At 43.6% G+C, this 16,653-nt stretch overlaps 1 protein-coding gene across 3 annotated transcripts in view; it reads left to right on the forward strand.

Annotated features, from left to right (window-relative positions):
• Nucleotides 1–1,238: 1,238 nt before the first annotated feature.
• Nucleotides 1,239–16,653, forward strand: part of MUS81 (MUS81 structure-specific endonuclease subunit) — a 117,043-nt gene continuing 101,628 nt past the window's right edge. For all 3 annotated transcript variants that reach the window (XR_004540252.1, XM_033953610.1, XM_033953611.1), the window contains exons 1-6: nucleotides 1,239–1,365; nucleotides 3,972–4,177; nucleotides 5,426–5,555; nucleotides 7,820–7,986; nucleotides 9,791–9,889; nucleotides 14,566–14,646. Coding sequence is in view for 2 of the 3 variants with exons in the window: in XM_033953610.1 (XP_033809501.1) it covers nucleotides 4,043–4,177; nucleotides 5,426–5,555; nucleotides 7,820–7,986; nucleotides 9,791–9,889; nucleotides 14,566–14,646 (612 nt within the window). In the remaining variant the exon portion in view is untranslated. The remainder of the gene's footprint in view (nucleotides 1,366–3,971; nucleotides 4,178–5,425; nucleotides 5,556–7,819; nucleotides 7,987–9,790; nucleotides 9,890–14,565; nucleotides 14,647–16,653) is intronic.

Here is a 16,653-nt window from a genome sequence, read left to right on the forward strand (position 1 = left end):
TAAGGGGCCCAGAAATTTCTGATGGCGGCCCTGGCCATAGGCATCACAGGATCTGTCCTAAACTGGTTCAAAGGTTTCCTGACCAGTTGTTCATACCAAGACTTCCACGACGACAATCTGTCACCTGTTTGGAGTATTCCCTGCGGAGTCCCACATGGTTCCCCACTATCCCCTATCATGTTCAACATATACTTATGCTCACTTGGGAACCACCTAGCCTTACCGGGAGTTAAGAGCTACAGCCCCTAAACCAGGGGTGTCCAACCTGCGGCCCTGTGAAGTATTTTGTGCGGCCCCGGTCGAGGGCGATGCAGTGTTTTTCTCTGCTGTCCCCGGGTGTTTACCGTCTTGCTGGCTCCCTCCTCTGTCTTGCTGCAGCGTTTGTGTGGCCCCAGAAAATTTTTTTTCAGCCAATGCAGCCCAGGGAAGCCAAAAGGTTGGACACTCCTGCCCTAAACTGTACCGTTCCCTCGGGTTTTTGCAGCCCAAATGCATCACTTAGCATTTCTTAGCATTGCATTTTAGCTGCCAAATTTCAGACCATTCTTCAAGCTTCACCAGGTATTTCTTCATGTCATTCACACCATTCAGCATGTCTATTCTAATTGCAGATTTTACTCGACAACCCTTCAGCAATATCATTTATAAAAATGTTAAGATCTTCACAGTGTATTGTGGTATATAAATACAATTTTATGTTGTGTTTAAAAACGGTCTTGTCAAGGGAAACATGTAATTGGATAAGCAGAGCTGGACGGAAATTTAGGGATCCTTTGCGCTAAATTGCAGCACGCGTTAGCTCTAGCTGCAAAGCGCGGGTTTAGCACGCGCAATTCTACGTGCGCTAAAAACGCTATCGCAGCTTTGTAAAGGAAACTGGTAATAGAGCACTCCCCCCCTTAAGAGTTCTCTTCCACTTGACTTTCACAACTACCAGGGGTGGGTTTGCTTTCCATGTATTAATTTTGTTGGAGACCTGCAGCTTTTTGCTGGGAACCCAGACACATTGAGAGGAATTCTGCGGTGCTCCGAAACTGGAAAGAACCTTGGCAGAGCTTACGACGTTTTACTGTTCCCGGGACGGAGATGCGGAATCCATCCGGCGCATTCCATTCAGTCTTTTGTTCAGGGTAGCCCGCAGTCCCTTCCTCCAGCCCAGAGCAGGCGCTGTGACTCGCCGGTTCGCTCTTGCCGCGCACGCTCTATATTCCGAGATGGCGTCATCTCACGGATGACCTCACGAAGAGATTGAAGATCCCAGAATGCACCCTGCGGCGAGCGGGTGGTTACGCCCTTAAAAGAGTGAACGGCAGAGCGGACTTCCAGCGCCTTGCTAATTAGAGATGGCTTGTGTTACTTTACTCGGTACGGTAATAGGGCCGCATTATAAAGGAAGCGTCAGCAGGGCTAAGCTAAACAAGCTCTGTGTAAACTTGGAGCTGTGAGGTCTGTAGATCTGGTTTTCTCCCACTTGGCACTGCAAACCCATGCTCAGAACTGGATTGACTTGTCCTTTTAGGGCAATAATCCAGTCGGGTTTTCAGGATTTCCCCAATGAATATGCATTGAAAGCAGTGCATGCGCAAAGGTCTCATGCATATTCATTGGCGAAATCCTGAAAACCCAACTGGATTGCGGCCCTCAAGGAGGGACTTTGAGACCCCTGTATAGGGCATAGAGGTTTTAGCAATCGTAGAACGTAACCATCTCCCTGTTCATTAAGCTAATAACACCAAAAAGGACATGCTGCTCTAGTCATGATTACAGCCATTCCCTAACCGCCCTAACACAAATACTTGGGAATGTAGTGTTTAATGCATTAATGTCTAGCTTTAAATAGTTCAACACCTTTCATCAGAAGAATACGGAAGGCCTCATATTAACCACTGGGTATCTGCTACAATTGGGAATGCTCCTTTCTGGCTATTGATAAAGCCATAATAGCATGGAATGCATTGCCAGGCTACTTGTGTGTCAGTAGTTTAGGACAGGGGTCTCAAAGTCCCTCCTTGAGGGCCGCAATCCAGTCGGGTTTTCAGGATTTCCCCAATGAATATGCATTGAAAGCAATGCATACATATAGATCTCATGCATATTCATTGGGGAAATCCTGAAAACCTGATTGGATTGCGGCCCTCGAGGAGGGACTTTGAGACCCCTGGTTTAGGAGGAGTGGCCTAGTAGGGCTGCAACCTCAGCACTGCTCCTTTAGATTGTGTGTGGGTTTCTTGGTGCTCTATGACTATTGCCCAGGTACGTTAGTCATTGTGAGCCCACTAGGACAAAGGGATAAATACTTGAGTACCTGAATGTAAACCACTTAGGCTATAAGTGGTGTATAAATACTATAATACACAAAAAAATCCAACAGAACTGCAGTGAAATGTTGACAAAGGAAAAAACTGCAGGAATGGTGTACAACAGGGCTGTCCAAGTCCGGTCCTCAAGATCTACTGGCAGGCTAGGTTTTCAGGATATCCACAATGAACAGGCATGAGAGAGAGAGATTTGCATACAAAGAAGGCAGTGCAGGCAAATCTCTCTCATGCATATTCATTGTGGATATCCTGAAAACCTGGCCTGCCAGTAGATCTCAAGGACTGGACTTGGGCAGCCCTGGTATACAAGATGCCAAGTCTTTTTAATAAGCATTAAAATGAACATATAACAGTTTGTATCCAAAAAGGTTGGAGAACCTGGACCCAACATGGTCCGTGTTTCGAAAAAACACTCCTTTTTCAGGGGTCAAAAAAAGTGTGTCATATACTGGGGAACCTTATGGATAACAACTGGAGAGAGCGCAGTGCGAATAGCAAAAATAATACTAAAATGAAAATAATGTTTAAAGATGCACTTTTTTTGTGCGGGCTTTTTTTTTGAATTGTCATTAGAGGTAGATCATATTATATTAGGGGGCAGAGAGCATTGTCTGTTGTTTTGTAATGCTGATGTTATGAGTATGCTTTTAACTTTAATACAGGTATGTTTTTGTAAACCACTTAGGTGTTAAGTGGATGATAAGTCTCTCTAAAAACCTTTGCTCAATCCTTCCTGCTCCTCCAATTATTGCCCCATCTCCCTCCCCTTCTTAGCCAACCTATTTGAATGTTCTGTTCGCTGTTGTGTTGATTTTCTTTTGTCTTGAGCTATCCTCAACTTACTTCAATCTGGCTTTCACCTTCTTCATTCTACAGAAATTGCCCTTGCTAGAGTCTCTAATGACCTGCTCCTGGTCAAATCTAAAGCACAAAAATCTGTTTGTCATTCCCTTTGTAGTCCCTTCCCCTCTCTACCTCATCGTTCCCTCTGCAATTTCATACCTAAACATACATAGGTTCACCATTTGTCCTGTATGCCTGTCATAATTAGATTGTAATCTCTTTCGTGCATCTTGTAGCGCTAAATAATAAATAATAGTGGTAGTAATTGGTCAGACTAGATCAGTGGTTCCCAACTCTATTCTGGGGGACCACTAGCCAGTCAGGTTTTCAGAATGGCCCTAATGAATTTGCATGGGACAGATTTGCATGCCTGTCACCTCCATTATATGCAAATCTCTCATGCATATTCATTAGGCTTATCTCGAAAAACTGACTGGCTGGTGGTCCTCCAGGACAGGATTGGGAACCACAGGACCAGAAAGACCATACTGGTCTTTGTTTGCCATCTGTTATGTGTAGCATTTGAAAGCTTGTCACAAATAAATTAGTCCACTAAAGAGGCTTTACCTACATCTTATTTGTTTACTTCTGCATTAGATAAGTTGAAATTACAAGCATGTGAATGAAATAGTGGGGAAAGATGGGAACAAATTGGAAAGTTCTTGAGTCATCCTAAATGGGATGATGGATCCAAATTTTCAGTACTGTACAGATGTACATAAGATACAGTTCCTGCATAATAGCATTCACAATTTAGTGGTCTCTGACAGCCCTATCAAATTTCTCTTTTGCCCTCCATTTCTCTCTCAGGATTGTCAATGATGATTAAGGTATTGAGATTCACCATGCAACTGGAGTACTGGTGATTACTTCTACCTGAAATGTCTGGATCTGTGATTTTTGGCCGGAAGAAGCCAGTCCCAATTTGCCCTAACTCTCTCTTTTTAAAGTGGCTGACAGAGTGGAGAGATGAAGCTGCAGAAAAAGGGAAAAAAACACAATTTGTCTACCAGAAGGTAAGCCTTCTTGCGGTTGGATTCATAAGTTTCAAGTTTAATAAAATTTGATGTACCATTCAGAGGTACTTTAAATGGTTTACATTATAAAAGCTAAAAAAAGAAGGAAAAGATAGAGATGGCTATAGATGGAGCTACAATAATTGATGGGAAAGACAGAAGAAAGGAGATATACTCTTCCCCCCTTTTACAAAGCTGGACTAGTGGCTGCTGCTGCAATAATTACTCTAACGTCCATAGGGAATTAATGGACATCGGTGTGTTTGCTGCATGGCAGCCGCTAACGCAGCTTAGTAAAAGAAGCCTATGTATGTATGTTCAGAGAGCCCTGCCAGGCTTGTGATCAAGAAACAGAAATCAGAAAAAGTGTCTTTGAATAAGAATGTCTTTAATCCATATTTGAACTTTATATGGGATTGTGCTAAGTGGCAATGTAGTGGCGATTACGCTGAACATTTTAGTTCTAATGAAATCATAAAAAATATGATAGAAGGAAGGGATTACATTATATCTCTCATTTGTCACCCACCTATACCAGAAATAGATCAAGGTGATTTACAATTGGCAGAAATTAATACATCATAAGAACTGATGTAATTATTTACAATTAATACACAATAAAATCAACCTATCTTAGGTAACATTGGACAATTAAAGCACAGATAAATTATTCTCTCATAAATCCTAATTTAGTAGATTCAAGACATTTTTTTCAGACCTTCAGTCAATCGGCATTAAATACTTTATGAACAAAACAATGTTTTAAAGATTTACGAACTTGGCCGTTGTGAGAGAGGCTTCCAATATATATATATATTCCAAAGTATCTTCCTGGTGCTTAGAACAGAGAGTGGCTCAGCTTAAAAGATCCCCAACTGGAGTAATGCTTAGAGAATCTAACGAAATATGGAGTGTCTCTTAACAGGGAAGAAAATGTATGTCATTTACTACTACTACCTTATAAGAGCATTTGCAATAGTGGCACTTCCTAAGAGAGGTTATGTTATTAAGTGAAGTTAACTGATGTGGTTCAACTATAGCACTAGTTCTAATGTGAAGTCAGTTAACAGCTGAGTGTGCTGTTAAGGGTAATGTGGAATGAGAAGGCTCAGACTTCTTTGGAATGTCTATTCATATGCTGGGTAGAAGCTATGGAAAGTTGTGAATATACCATTCAAATGAGGTTAACTCCCCTCTGTATTAGGGATAGATAAAATGTAAATTAATTTTGTGTTAAATTCTGTATAGGCTATCAGCTCCTTGAAGAGGTACCCACTACCTCTCCAGAACGGGAGGGATGCAAAGATTCTGCAAAACTTTGGAGATGGGATCTGTAAAATGCTAGATGAAAAGCTTGAAAAATATTATGCTCGCTATGGTAAGTGCAAAAGATAATTCTGCTTTGCCTGTGTATAGGAGGATATTTTTTCAACTAAACATTCTGCTTTTGTGTTATATAGCTGACTTCATAAGTTTGGTAAATGATTTTAAAAAAATTTTAATGTTATCTTTCAATATATTTTATTCGATTAAAGTGCAGCAACAGGAAACAAGAAACATATCTGATTGAACATAACACATTGCATAAAATAAAATGGGTACACTTTTATAAAGTAGAAAAGATACCAAGAATTAAGCAATTCCCATCCCCCTTTCCCACCCATTCTGAGATTCTATGACTGTAGAAATCCAGAGGCTGAACTTTTATTCCTCTGGACATCTTGCTTCTGTCTTCCAGATATAAAAGTAAAGAACTTAAAATTAAAAAAAAAACCTTCTTGCTTTAGGAGCCAAAATTTGAGCATCAGCAGCATGAACCAAAGCTGGTATATCTACTAATATGCATTTGAAATCAATAGTCATTTGGACTCCCAAATTCTTCTCCCATCTTACTGTATTTGTATGATCAACCCCTCTTACATTTTGAGTCAATTGAATATGTAATTCAAAAATGTCTTTCATTAGAGGGAGACTTCAGCCATGTTTATAAGGATTTACTATAATAAGATTTTAGTCCTTCATAGGGCTGGGAATTTGCATAATGTAATTGGTAATATGCTAAAAAAAAAAATCTCGTGGTCTAGCAAAATTAGTCTTTACCATATCCGTAAATTAGTCTTTACCATATCCGTAAATCCATAAATTAGTCTTTACCATATCCGTAAATCCGTAAATTAGTTTTTACCATATCTGTAAATTAGTCTTTACCATATCTATATATCTTTCCTTGCTCTGTTAAAATATGTTCCAAATGAGTGTTCCAGTGCAGTAGGGATGGTATGCTGAACCAAGGGTCTTGCTCCTGTGAGTCTGCTGCAGAAGTTACGGAACACTGTTTACAGTACCTCCTCCTTCTCCCTGCTGCTCTCAGTTAGTTATCACTTTTGCAAGCGAGCCTGCAGGAGCAACTTTGATCTGCTTGGTCTTTTTTGTTTTACAAGTAAATTTTGCATTTTTTTTGCGACATTTTGTATTCCTACTCAGCTTCATGCGTGAGAGGAGCAGGCTTCAGTCTGCAGCTGACAGGTGGATCCTGTGAGACCTGCTGTTGGATCACTCCTTGACTTGATCGGGAGTGCAGCGCAGGCTGTTCAGGAACCAACTGCGTTTCTTCGGAGAGCATTTTCCTCCTCCCTCTATGTGGCGTCTGCATCCCCGGGGGGTTGAGGCTCAGTCCGGCTGTGGAATGACTGGCAGGTGAAGAGGCAGCTTTCCTGGTGACAGAGGTCCTCTCCTTATCCCAGCTACCCTGAGAGGAGCTGTGTGTGGCAGGCTGCAGCACATCTTCTCAGTGTCTGGTCTGTTAGTAGGGCTGTCAGCCAACAGGGCAGTTTGGGGGAGGGGGTCAGAAATTGTGCTTTTTGAGGTTATATTTTGTTGTAACCTTGTCCTCCCACCCATAAATCCTAAAATTGCTGTTTTTTGAGGTCCTCTAGTGGAGTTATAGCTGTTTTTTAGCGGGAAATCCTGGCAGTGGTCATCTTGGATTTTTCCCAATTTAAATTCCAAGTTCTCAAACTTCTTCAAAAAGACTCATTTTTGATTCTAAGCACTAGGGATGGAGTCATTATGCCCCACTGACATGAATTTGTGTCAAATTTGTGCCGGATGGGCACCTGAAGAGCGCCTGTCTGCTGCATGTTCCACCAAGCATGCTGGGGAGGCGGGAACCTCGGGTTTAACTTCTGACCACCTTATTAATGCTGCCAAATGACTGTTAGGACAAGTAGAGGATTATTTTACCCTCTTGGGGCCCTAGAATGTGGTACTAGTGCCTAATGCAGATTCTGATGGCCCTAAAACGAAAAGAAAGGGGGTTCTCGGTCCTTTTTGCCCTCTGCACCTGAGTTTGTGAACTTTCTCTGGTAAGCCTATGTTGGTGGCACCGCGTAGCCTTCTGCGATTTGGAAGCCATTCTGAGTAAACAGTATCATCAAACTCTCCCAAAGCAGACCCAGTATGCCTGTATTGCAGATCCTCAGTGAATATAAACCAATACTACAGGGAGGGTTGATATTTTAACCAGTGAAGAAGAGGCACAAAGGAGCTACATGTTAAGCATCTACTTCATTCCAACCTAAAAATTCATTTATAAAGGTTTACAAGATTGAAAAAGAATGAAACTGTCCTTCTGTATTCTAGGTACTGATGCACCGATTCATTCTTTGATATGCTCAGAGCTGGAAGAAATGTCTACCTCAAAAAAGAAGAGAAAACCTGTCCCACTTAAGAACTGCTCTGGTGATTTGCTGCCTCAGGAGATGGCTATGCAGGAAAAAGGGAGTGAGACACTTTCCCCATCACTCTCGGTTAGTATGTGGAAACAGAACACTGGGCAGTAGTGCTATCCAATTCAGCCAAAAGGTTTTCAATTCGATTCACTCATATAAATCGATTCGATTCAATTCTTAAGGCTGCTATCAATAAACAGAAAATGAAATTCATTTTTTTGCGTTTGTTGCCTTTCTACCTTTTTGTTGTCTTTTTAATTTTTGTAATTGTGTTGGTTTCCGCTTTCTTCTGTCTTCTCTTAGTTCTTTTCTAGGGTCTCCTGGTCTGTGTGACATTTGTCCATGTCCATCATTCAACTCCCCTCTGTATCTCTACCCCTATCTTCCTGCCATGTTGAGCATGTTTTTAATAAGGCGATATATCAAATTTTTAAATAAACCTGAAACCATCTCCCTTTTCTGTATCTTTATTCTTGCCCTGCCTAGTAGCACCCTTCTATGACTTTATCACCCCCCCCATGTTCAGCATTACATCTCTATATCCCTTATGTCCCTATCCTTTGTCATGTTCAGCTTCTCACTTTATTCCTTCTTCCCTTCTCCCCTTCCTCTCTTGTCCTTCCTTTCTCCCCCTGGACCAGCAGCTCCCTTCTTTCTCTCTTGTCCTTCCCATCCATTGTCTTTCTTCTCTCTCATCCTTCTGCTCTCCTCTTTCTCTCAATCCAGCTTCTGCCCTATCTCCACCTCTTCCACCCAGCCTCTGTTCCTTCAATCCAGCATTTGCCTACTCTGTGTCCCATTCCTGCCCTGATACCCAGCCTCTGTTCTTTCTCTCTCCCCCCAGTTCCTACCTCATCCATCCATCCTCATTTCCCTCTGCCCACACCCCCAGTCCAGCATCTGCCTCCTCTATGGTCTGCCTTCTAACCCTAACACCCATGCTGCTTCTCTTGAGCAGCAGTGATGGCAGCAGCAAAAGAAACTACTCACTGCAGGACCTGAAGTCAGCATTCATGCAAACGCGGGGAACATGAGCCGTTTGATTTAAGGAGGAATTCCTTGATAAAGCCCTCTGGGGCGAAACATAGGTCTATGTCGGAGTGCCTACCCCCACCCACTTAGATAAAGATGAGTATCTATATTTAAATAAATATCTAAAATAAAGTATTTAAACTATTTAAAATATGAAATATTGAGGTTGATGACGACTATGGGTGCCTGAACACTATGTTCAAAAAGTTTATTGACATACAGGCGGTACCGCTGAGGTCTATAAGTTAAATAGGACTCTATATGTGACTTATTGTGATAGTTCTGACCTAGAACAGGAAGTGACATCTAAGGAAGCAGGACCAACAGCCTGCACAAATGCTGACTTGGGACCCTGCAGTGGGTAGTTTCCTTTGCTGCTCCTGCCATTGCTCTAGGGAAGGCTTGAGTCACCTTGAGGAAGGAGGGAAAGATCTGTTTTGTTTTTTAAAACAAATCGATTTGAATAGATTTCCCCAAAATAAATTGGTGAATTGATTCGAATTGAGAATTGGACAGCACTACTGGGCAGTACTAGTATTTGGGGGAGGCTCCTGCACATTGACACACGGTGGACAACATCTTGTAAAAGTCTGTCTCACCAGTCTTCCATTATGCATGTACTGCCCTAGAACAGGTATAATGTGAGCAGTGGAAGAACAAGACAGATGCTTGTGACCTAGATTGGCCACTGTTGGAAATAGAAAACTGGGCTAGATGGATCATTGGTCTGACCCAGTATGGCTAGTCTTATGTTCTTAAGACAGACCCCTTCACTTGCTACAGTTCTTGTAGGATGAGAAATACTGTATCTGATACCTGATAATTAACTTTTGGTTTTCATTTTGTCCAGAAAAAGAAAAAGGCAAAAGAGAAACAAACCCGCAGATATGTCCCTCAGAAAAGCTCTGGTGGCTATGCTGTGCTGCTGACACTGTACAGGGACAGCAAGGTAATAATAATAATAATAACAGTTTATGTTTAAATCTGTTTATTCATTTCAAAAAACAGTGAAGAAACAAAACAATCAAGATCAGTGAACAAGAAACTATCACCCCCCAATGCAGTGTGATTTAGTATACTTGTTGTAGAGTTTGATGAAATTATTCCATTTTAGATCCTGAAAGGAGTTCCAAATCATATCCACTGGTATTTCATTTCCATGTATGTTGTTTGTCGGACAGTTGTTCCTTAGGTTTATAATTTTTGAATCAAAATTCTGTGCTAGATCGTTTGCTGATGGTAGTTTCGTATTGTGGATGGATTGATTGTGACGTGTGATGTCAAATAAATTTGTAACCAAGTTGAACAGTTCTTTAGTGTTGATTCCTTTCGAACTCGTATTGGATGTATTAATTTTGGATGAGTAGAATGCTTTTTGTTTTTCTTGTATCAATTGTTTGTAGTCCTTTATGTTGGATCTCCAATTGTTCCGGTCTGATATTTCTCTGGTTTTATTCCAGATCCTTTCTAGTCATCTTACTAATTGTTTCATTTTTAATAGTTCAGAGTCGAACCATTTATTATATTTATTTGAGCAGTTTTTACTATTTCGTTTAGGGGCAATTTTATCTAAAATGGATGTGCTTGTTTTCGTCCAATATTCCCAAAAATCATCCCCTTCTTCTATTTCCTCACGTAATTCATAATGTGCCCAGTATTCCTCTGGATTGATATGGCCCCTTGTGAGATGATCTTTTTTTTATCTTTGGGTGAGTTTTTGCTTTTGGGTGATTCTAGATTAAGTTAAAGTAGTAGGTGAAATGGTCAGACCAGATATCATGGCACCAGATACCGTCGGATAAAGAAATAGAAGGATCTAGGATCTCCTTTGTGGACATAGCTACCAAATCTAATTGATGGCCTTTTTCGTGTGTTTGTGTGGGTAAAGGGAGATTGTAATTGAGTGAGGATAGGAAGTTTTAAAATCTTTCGCGTCTGGATTGTCCTCGTTCTCTAAATGTAGGTTTACGTCTCCTGCTATAATATTGTAAGAAGGAGTAATTGAATTAAGTAAAATGAATTCGTAGAAGTCCTCTCTGGCTTTTGACCAGCTTTTTGGTGGGAAATAAAATAGAATGCAGGAGAGGGATTCTTCTAGATCCTTGTTACTAATTTTGCAGGCTAGTATTTCTAACTGGTTGGTTATCTTGGAATCTACTAAGTCCAGTTCGAGTTCTTCCTTAAGGATGACTGCTAATCCTCCCTCTTTCCTGTCTTCGCGATTTAACATGTGAATTTTATAGTTATCTGGTATAAGGTCATTTAATATTGGATCCTTTTCAGACAGTAGCCAAGTTTCCGTTAGAAAGAGGCAGGCTAATTGCTTGCTGATGATCCAATCTTTGATTAAGAAAGCTTTATTCCTTACCGATCTAGTGTTGAGGTAAGCGCAGGGAAAAGAAGTGTTTGTGATGGGTCTGGTGAGTGTGGTGATTGATAGGTTTTACTTCCCTTGTCCTCATTTTGAGGGTACGATGTTGTCTGCTGTTGCTTGTGATTACTTTAATATGATTTACTCTTTCTTCCTGTTGGTTGATTAGAAGCCTAATAGGTGTGTCAGGGTAAAGGACAGAGTGAAGTTTTGGATGGAGTGAGATAACATCCTTAATGTTATTGCTTATTAGATAGATCAGTAGGATCCATAGGAGATTCATGTTTGCCAATTGTTATGATTCCTTCCTGTGGAAATTGTTATGTTGGTTTCCCATTGTTTCCAGTAGTAAGTTTGGTATAGAGATTGCGGGGGAGAGGGGGTGGAGGGGGGGCGTCAGGAGGCAGAGCTGGACTCCCACGCCGACCCAATCTCTCTCCCCTGCCGTGGGACGCTGGGTCTTGGTAGGGGCAGCTCCCGATAGCAGTGGAGCTGCCCTGTGGTGGAAAAAGTGTGTTCGAGGCCATTGGGGGGGGGGGCGTCGGGAGGCGGAGCTGGACTCCCACGCCGACCCGGTCTCTCTCCCCTGCCGCGGGACGCTGGGTCTTGGTAGGGGCAGCTCCCGATAGCAGTGGAGCTGCTCTGTGGTGGAAAAAGTGTGTTCGAGGCTGCGGGGGGTGCATCGGTAGGCGGAGCTGGACTCCCACGCCAACCTGGAATCTCTCCCCTGCTGCGGGACGCGTGCTCTCCTGCTGGTTCAGGAGGGGGGCGGAGCAGGGCTCCCACGCTCCACTATTCCTTCTGAGCAGATGATATTACTCAAGATCTTTTGTGTTGCAGAAATGTTTCAGTTAATTGCCAGCCCTTCACTGTTGCATTACTTCTTCAAGCATCAGCTTCTACTTTGCTTCATAGTATCAGTTTAGATTTTACGATCAAAATGGAGAGCAGATCAAAGTACAGACCAAACAGGAAGCACGAGGGGTCTTCTAGTTTTGAGTAATCAAAAGGCAAATTCGGTGTGTCCGCCTGCGACAGGGGTCATTCAATGCAATCCACACAAAGATTAGCCAAACAAATAACACCTCATATTGAGGTGCCCAACAAGCAGAAATCTTGGCGTATCGAGAATAAGAATGAAAATGCGCACATATATACTGACAGTACTTTTCATTAGGAATTTAATTTTCAAAACCTCTTCCATGGGTGAAATGGTTCCTATCATCATAATCTTGCTAGACTAGATTAGACCTCAGTTATATCTCCTTACCTGCAGATTAGTGCTGCCCGATGTAGGATAGTGTTACTCGGGGACATTTGCTTGATTTTCGCAGACACTGCCCTAGCTTTCTTTCCTTCCTCCGGGTCTCCCGAGGGCCATTTCTTTCAGCACATGTAGTTCTTTCAGGGGGGCCCGTCGGGGGTGTATGTGTGTGATCCCCCACTGGTCTCTCTGTCGCCTGCCCTGCACAATGACTCCTTGCTGGCTCTTCCCCTGGTGCCTATGAGTGGATTGAGTGCCTTATGTTTTTTTCCTTGATTGTTCTACTTTTAATATTTTGTAGTTCACTTCCCTTTTTCCCCTCTTTTCTTGTTTGTTAAGATTGTTAATAGTCCCGTTCGGACTTAAGTTTATGTTAAATATTGTATTATTCCCTAAATACTGTAATTTTATTATTATGTTCATCGCTTTGAATTATGATTAAACGATTAATCAAAAACACTAAAAAACTTGAAACTATGGGTGCCCAGTTGTGAGAGTTTTACCAGGGGTGAGCCAAGATCACCACAGATCAGTGGGTCCTGGAGGTGATTCAGGACAGTTATGCTCTGGAGTTTTCCCGACCCTTGACAGATCGCTTTCTCGCTTCTCCTTGTTAGGCGGCATGGAAGAGGCGGGTCTGTCATCAGACACTGCAAAGGTTGCTAGATCTCAAAGCCTCCTTAGGAGTGCCCAAGACAGAGGGTTTTTCCAGCCCATCTTGGATCTGAAGGGGGTCAACAGGCCGCTCCGGGTTCCATCTTTTCGTGTGGAGACCCTGAGATCTGTCATTCTTGCGGTTCATCCAGGGGATTTTTGACCTCTCTCGATCTGACAGAGGCCTTCTTGCATGTTCCGATTCGAGCCTCCCATCAGTGATTCCTTCACTTTGCGATCTTGAGACAGTACTATCAGTTTTGTGCGCTTCCATTTGGTTTGATCACAGCTCCGTGGTCGTTCACCAAGATTATGGTGGTCATGGCGGCAGCCTTGTGCAAGGAGGGCATTCTTGTTCACTCCTATCTGGACGACTGGTTGATCAGAGCAAAGTCCTTTCAAGAGAGCTCCTGGATTGTGGCTCGGGTGGTAGAATTCCTGCAGTCACTGGGCTGGGTGTTCAACCTTTCCAAGAGCCGGTTGGCTCCGTCTCAGCGCCTGGAGTACCTCTGGGTTCTCTTTGACACCAGCTTGGGGAAGGTTTTTCTTCTAGAGGCCTGACCAGTTGCAGATTCATCTTTTGATGGCTTCCCGGTGCCCTTGGGCGCAGGGCTTTCTCCAGGTATTGGTATTGATGGCGGCCTCCTTGGACATGGTTCGGTGGGCCCATGCTCACATGCGGCTACTTCAGTCTGCTCTGCTTCAGCGGTGGTCACCCCAGTTGCACGATATGGACTCTCCCGTTCCTCTTTGGGGGTTAGTTTGTCGCTTTCTCCTTTGGTGGCTGCAGTCTTCCAATCTGGTGCAGCGAGTGACTCTGGATCAGCCCTAGTGGACAGTGCTTCTCACGGAAGCCAGTCTCCTCAGTTGGGGATTTCAATGTCTCGGTTGATCGGCTCATGGCAGCTGGTCTCCAGAGGAGGCATCTTGATTGATCAATGTTCTGGAGACCAGAGCCATCCGGCTGACGTTGCTAGTGTTCAAGACATTGCTGACAGGCAAGTCAGTTCGGGTTCTCTCAGAAAAGAGATTAATAGGCATGACTACATTTCACAATCTTTTCTTGAATTTTTCTGATAAGGTGTTATCTTGTGACCAAGATTGTATTCCCCTGTTCTGACTGTTATAGCATTAGGCGAAGAGAGAAAGCCATTTAGTAGTATCTTGGTGCACTATCCAAATGCTGAGAAATTGAGGTGCTATTCATTCCTGAAGTGGAATGTATTCTCATGTGAGTCATTTATACTGTATGTGTGGCAGATTTTTGTTTGGTGTGTTATATTTCTGACTCTTTATTTGGATAGCTTGCATGATAATTGTCTGGTCTCTTTTACAGAGCTTTACCAGCCGGGGATATATGCTGAAATCAGAGTTGCAACGGGCAGCACAACCTCTTTGTGATAAATCCTTCTTTCTGGTGAGTATTGGAGTTGGTAGAACACTATTGACATATATATTCATCTTTGGAAATTAATTGTGTCCTGATTGTTTTTATATGTACTAGCTGGGTGAAATTTTATTTATAAGGGCAGTAGAACCTCCATTTTTGGAGTTTTGTAAAAGCAGATTGGACTATCTTGTTTGGTTAGGCAAGGGATAGGATCTCAAGGCTGGTGATGTACAGTCTGTTGAGAGGAAAATGTTTGTATGAAAACAGACTATTTTAGTGTTGTAGTTGCAGAAAGAACAGTGTTTGTGTTAGGATGTCAATTTTCCTCCATGGAGGGAAAAAGACGAGGCCACAGCCAAAACAAACCAGTATTTCTTTTGGCTTCATCTCCTCTCATCAATCAGTTTCAACTGCTTGTAACTTAGAAGCTGGGAGTTTGGCTGGTGTAAAACTGTACATTCTCTGATGGAAGCAGAAAAGTTAAAACCATATTTATTATTTTATTTATTTAAACCATTTTTAAATTGCCTTTCTCCAAGTCGGCTCACAACTTTCCATACATAATAAAATACACATTTTAAAAGGAGACATACATCAGGTAGAGGAAAGTACAGAGTCACAATATTATATCATCACATCTTCAACAGCATTCTTCTCTATAGTACATAGCTATCCAGTAATAACTCCAAAAAGAGTTATATATTCAATCAAAGAAAACTTGAACAGACAGATGGGATTTAAACAACTTCCAAAATTGCAGAAGATTTCCACAAGAACTGTTTGCTGTAACCTAAACAGTACAAGGAATGATCATTCTCCCCTGTGTTCTACAGAAGGGTCACTCTGAAGATTCTGTACTGGGACACCTAGCAAATTACTTGCAGATCTGTGAGAGGGGCAAAGGAGTTAGGAGTAGAGGTCTGCACGGGAACGGGGATTGCGGGGATCCCGCGGGTCCCACGGGGATCCCACGGGTTCCCCCCCTGGCCCACGGGACTCCCACGGGGACGCCCCCTGGCCCACGGGACTCCCACGGGGATGCCCCCCTGACCCATGGGACTCCCACGGGGACGCCCCCTGGCCCACGGGGTCCCACGGGGATGCCCCCCTGACCCACGGGGACGCCCCTAGCCCACGGGACTCCCACGGGGATGAAAACAGCCTACCTAAATTCTGGCGTTGCAGGCATGCAGCTTACAAGTCCGGCGTCGCGGCGAGAAATAGCCATACTGAGCAGTGAGCTCAGCACGTACACAGATGAAAGCCTTGCTTGCTGATTGGTCTGGCGGCCCCACCCCGCCGTGCCGCCGGACCAATCAGCAAGCAAGGCTTTCATCTGTGTACGTGCTGAGCTCACTGCTCAGCATGGCTATTTCCCGCCACGACGCCAGACTTGTAAGCTGCATGCCTGCATCGCCAGAATTTAGGTAGGCTGTTTTCATCCCCGTGGGAGTCTCTCTCGTGCGCTATGGCTCTAAGTCAGGGGTGCCCAACACGTCGATCACGATCAACCGGTAGTTCAGGAAGGCAACATGAGTCGATCGCAGAGCCCATCCCGGGCTCCGTGATAGACTCGTGTTGCCGTCCCGATCTACCGGGCCTATCAGCCTTCCTCTCCCCGACGTCAAAGACGCCGACGCGGGCATTAGGCTGTTTTTGTCATTTCGGGTGGGGTTGGCAGCGGCAGCAGCAGCAGCAGCCTGAAAAAGAAATCATCCTGGCCGGGGTCGGTGTCATGCTCCGGAGCTTCTACAGCCTTCCTATCTCCCTTCTACCTGCTTCCGGCCACACCCCCTGCTCCGCGGCTCTCTTCGGCAACTCAGCAGCAGCGATCGACACAAGCTTCTGACGTCGGGGCCTACCCTCTGCGAGTCCCGCTTGTTTCAACTTCCTTTTTCCACAAAGGCGGGACACGTAGAGGGAAGGCCTCGATGTCGGCAGCTTGTCTTGATCACCGCTGCTGACGAGTTGCTGAAGAGAACCACGGAGCAGGGGGTGTTGCAGGGTGCAGGTAGAAGGGTGAGGGCCAGATGC

The sequence above is a fragment of the Geotrypetes seraphini genome, chromosome 8 (genome assembly GCF_902459505.1).
Source record: "Geotrypetes seraphini chromosome 8, aGeoSer1.1, whole genome shotgun sequence".
Lineage (NCBI taxonomy): Eukaryota > Metazoa > Chordata > Amphibia > Gymnophiona > Dermophiidae > Geotrypetes > Geotrypetes seraphini.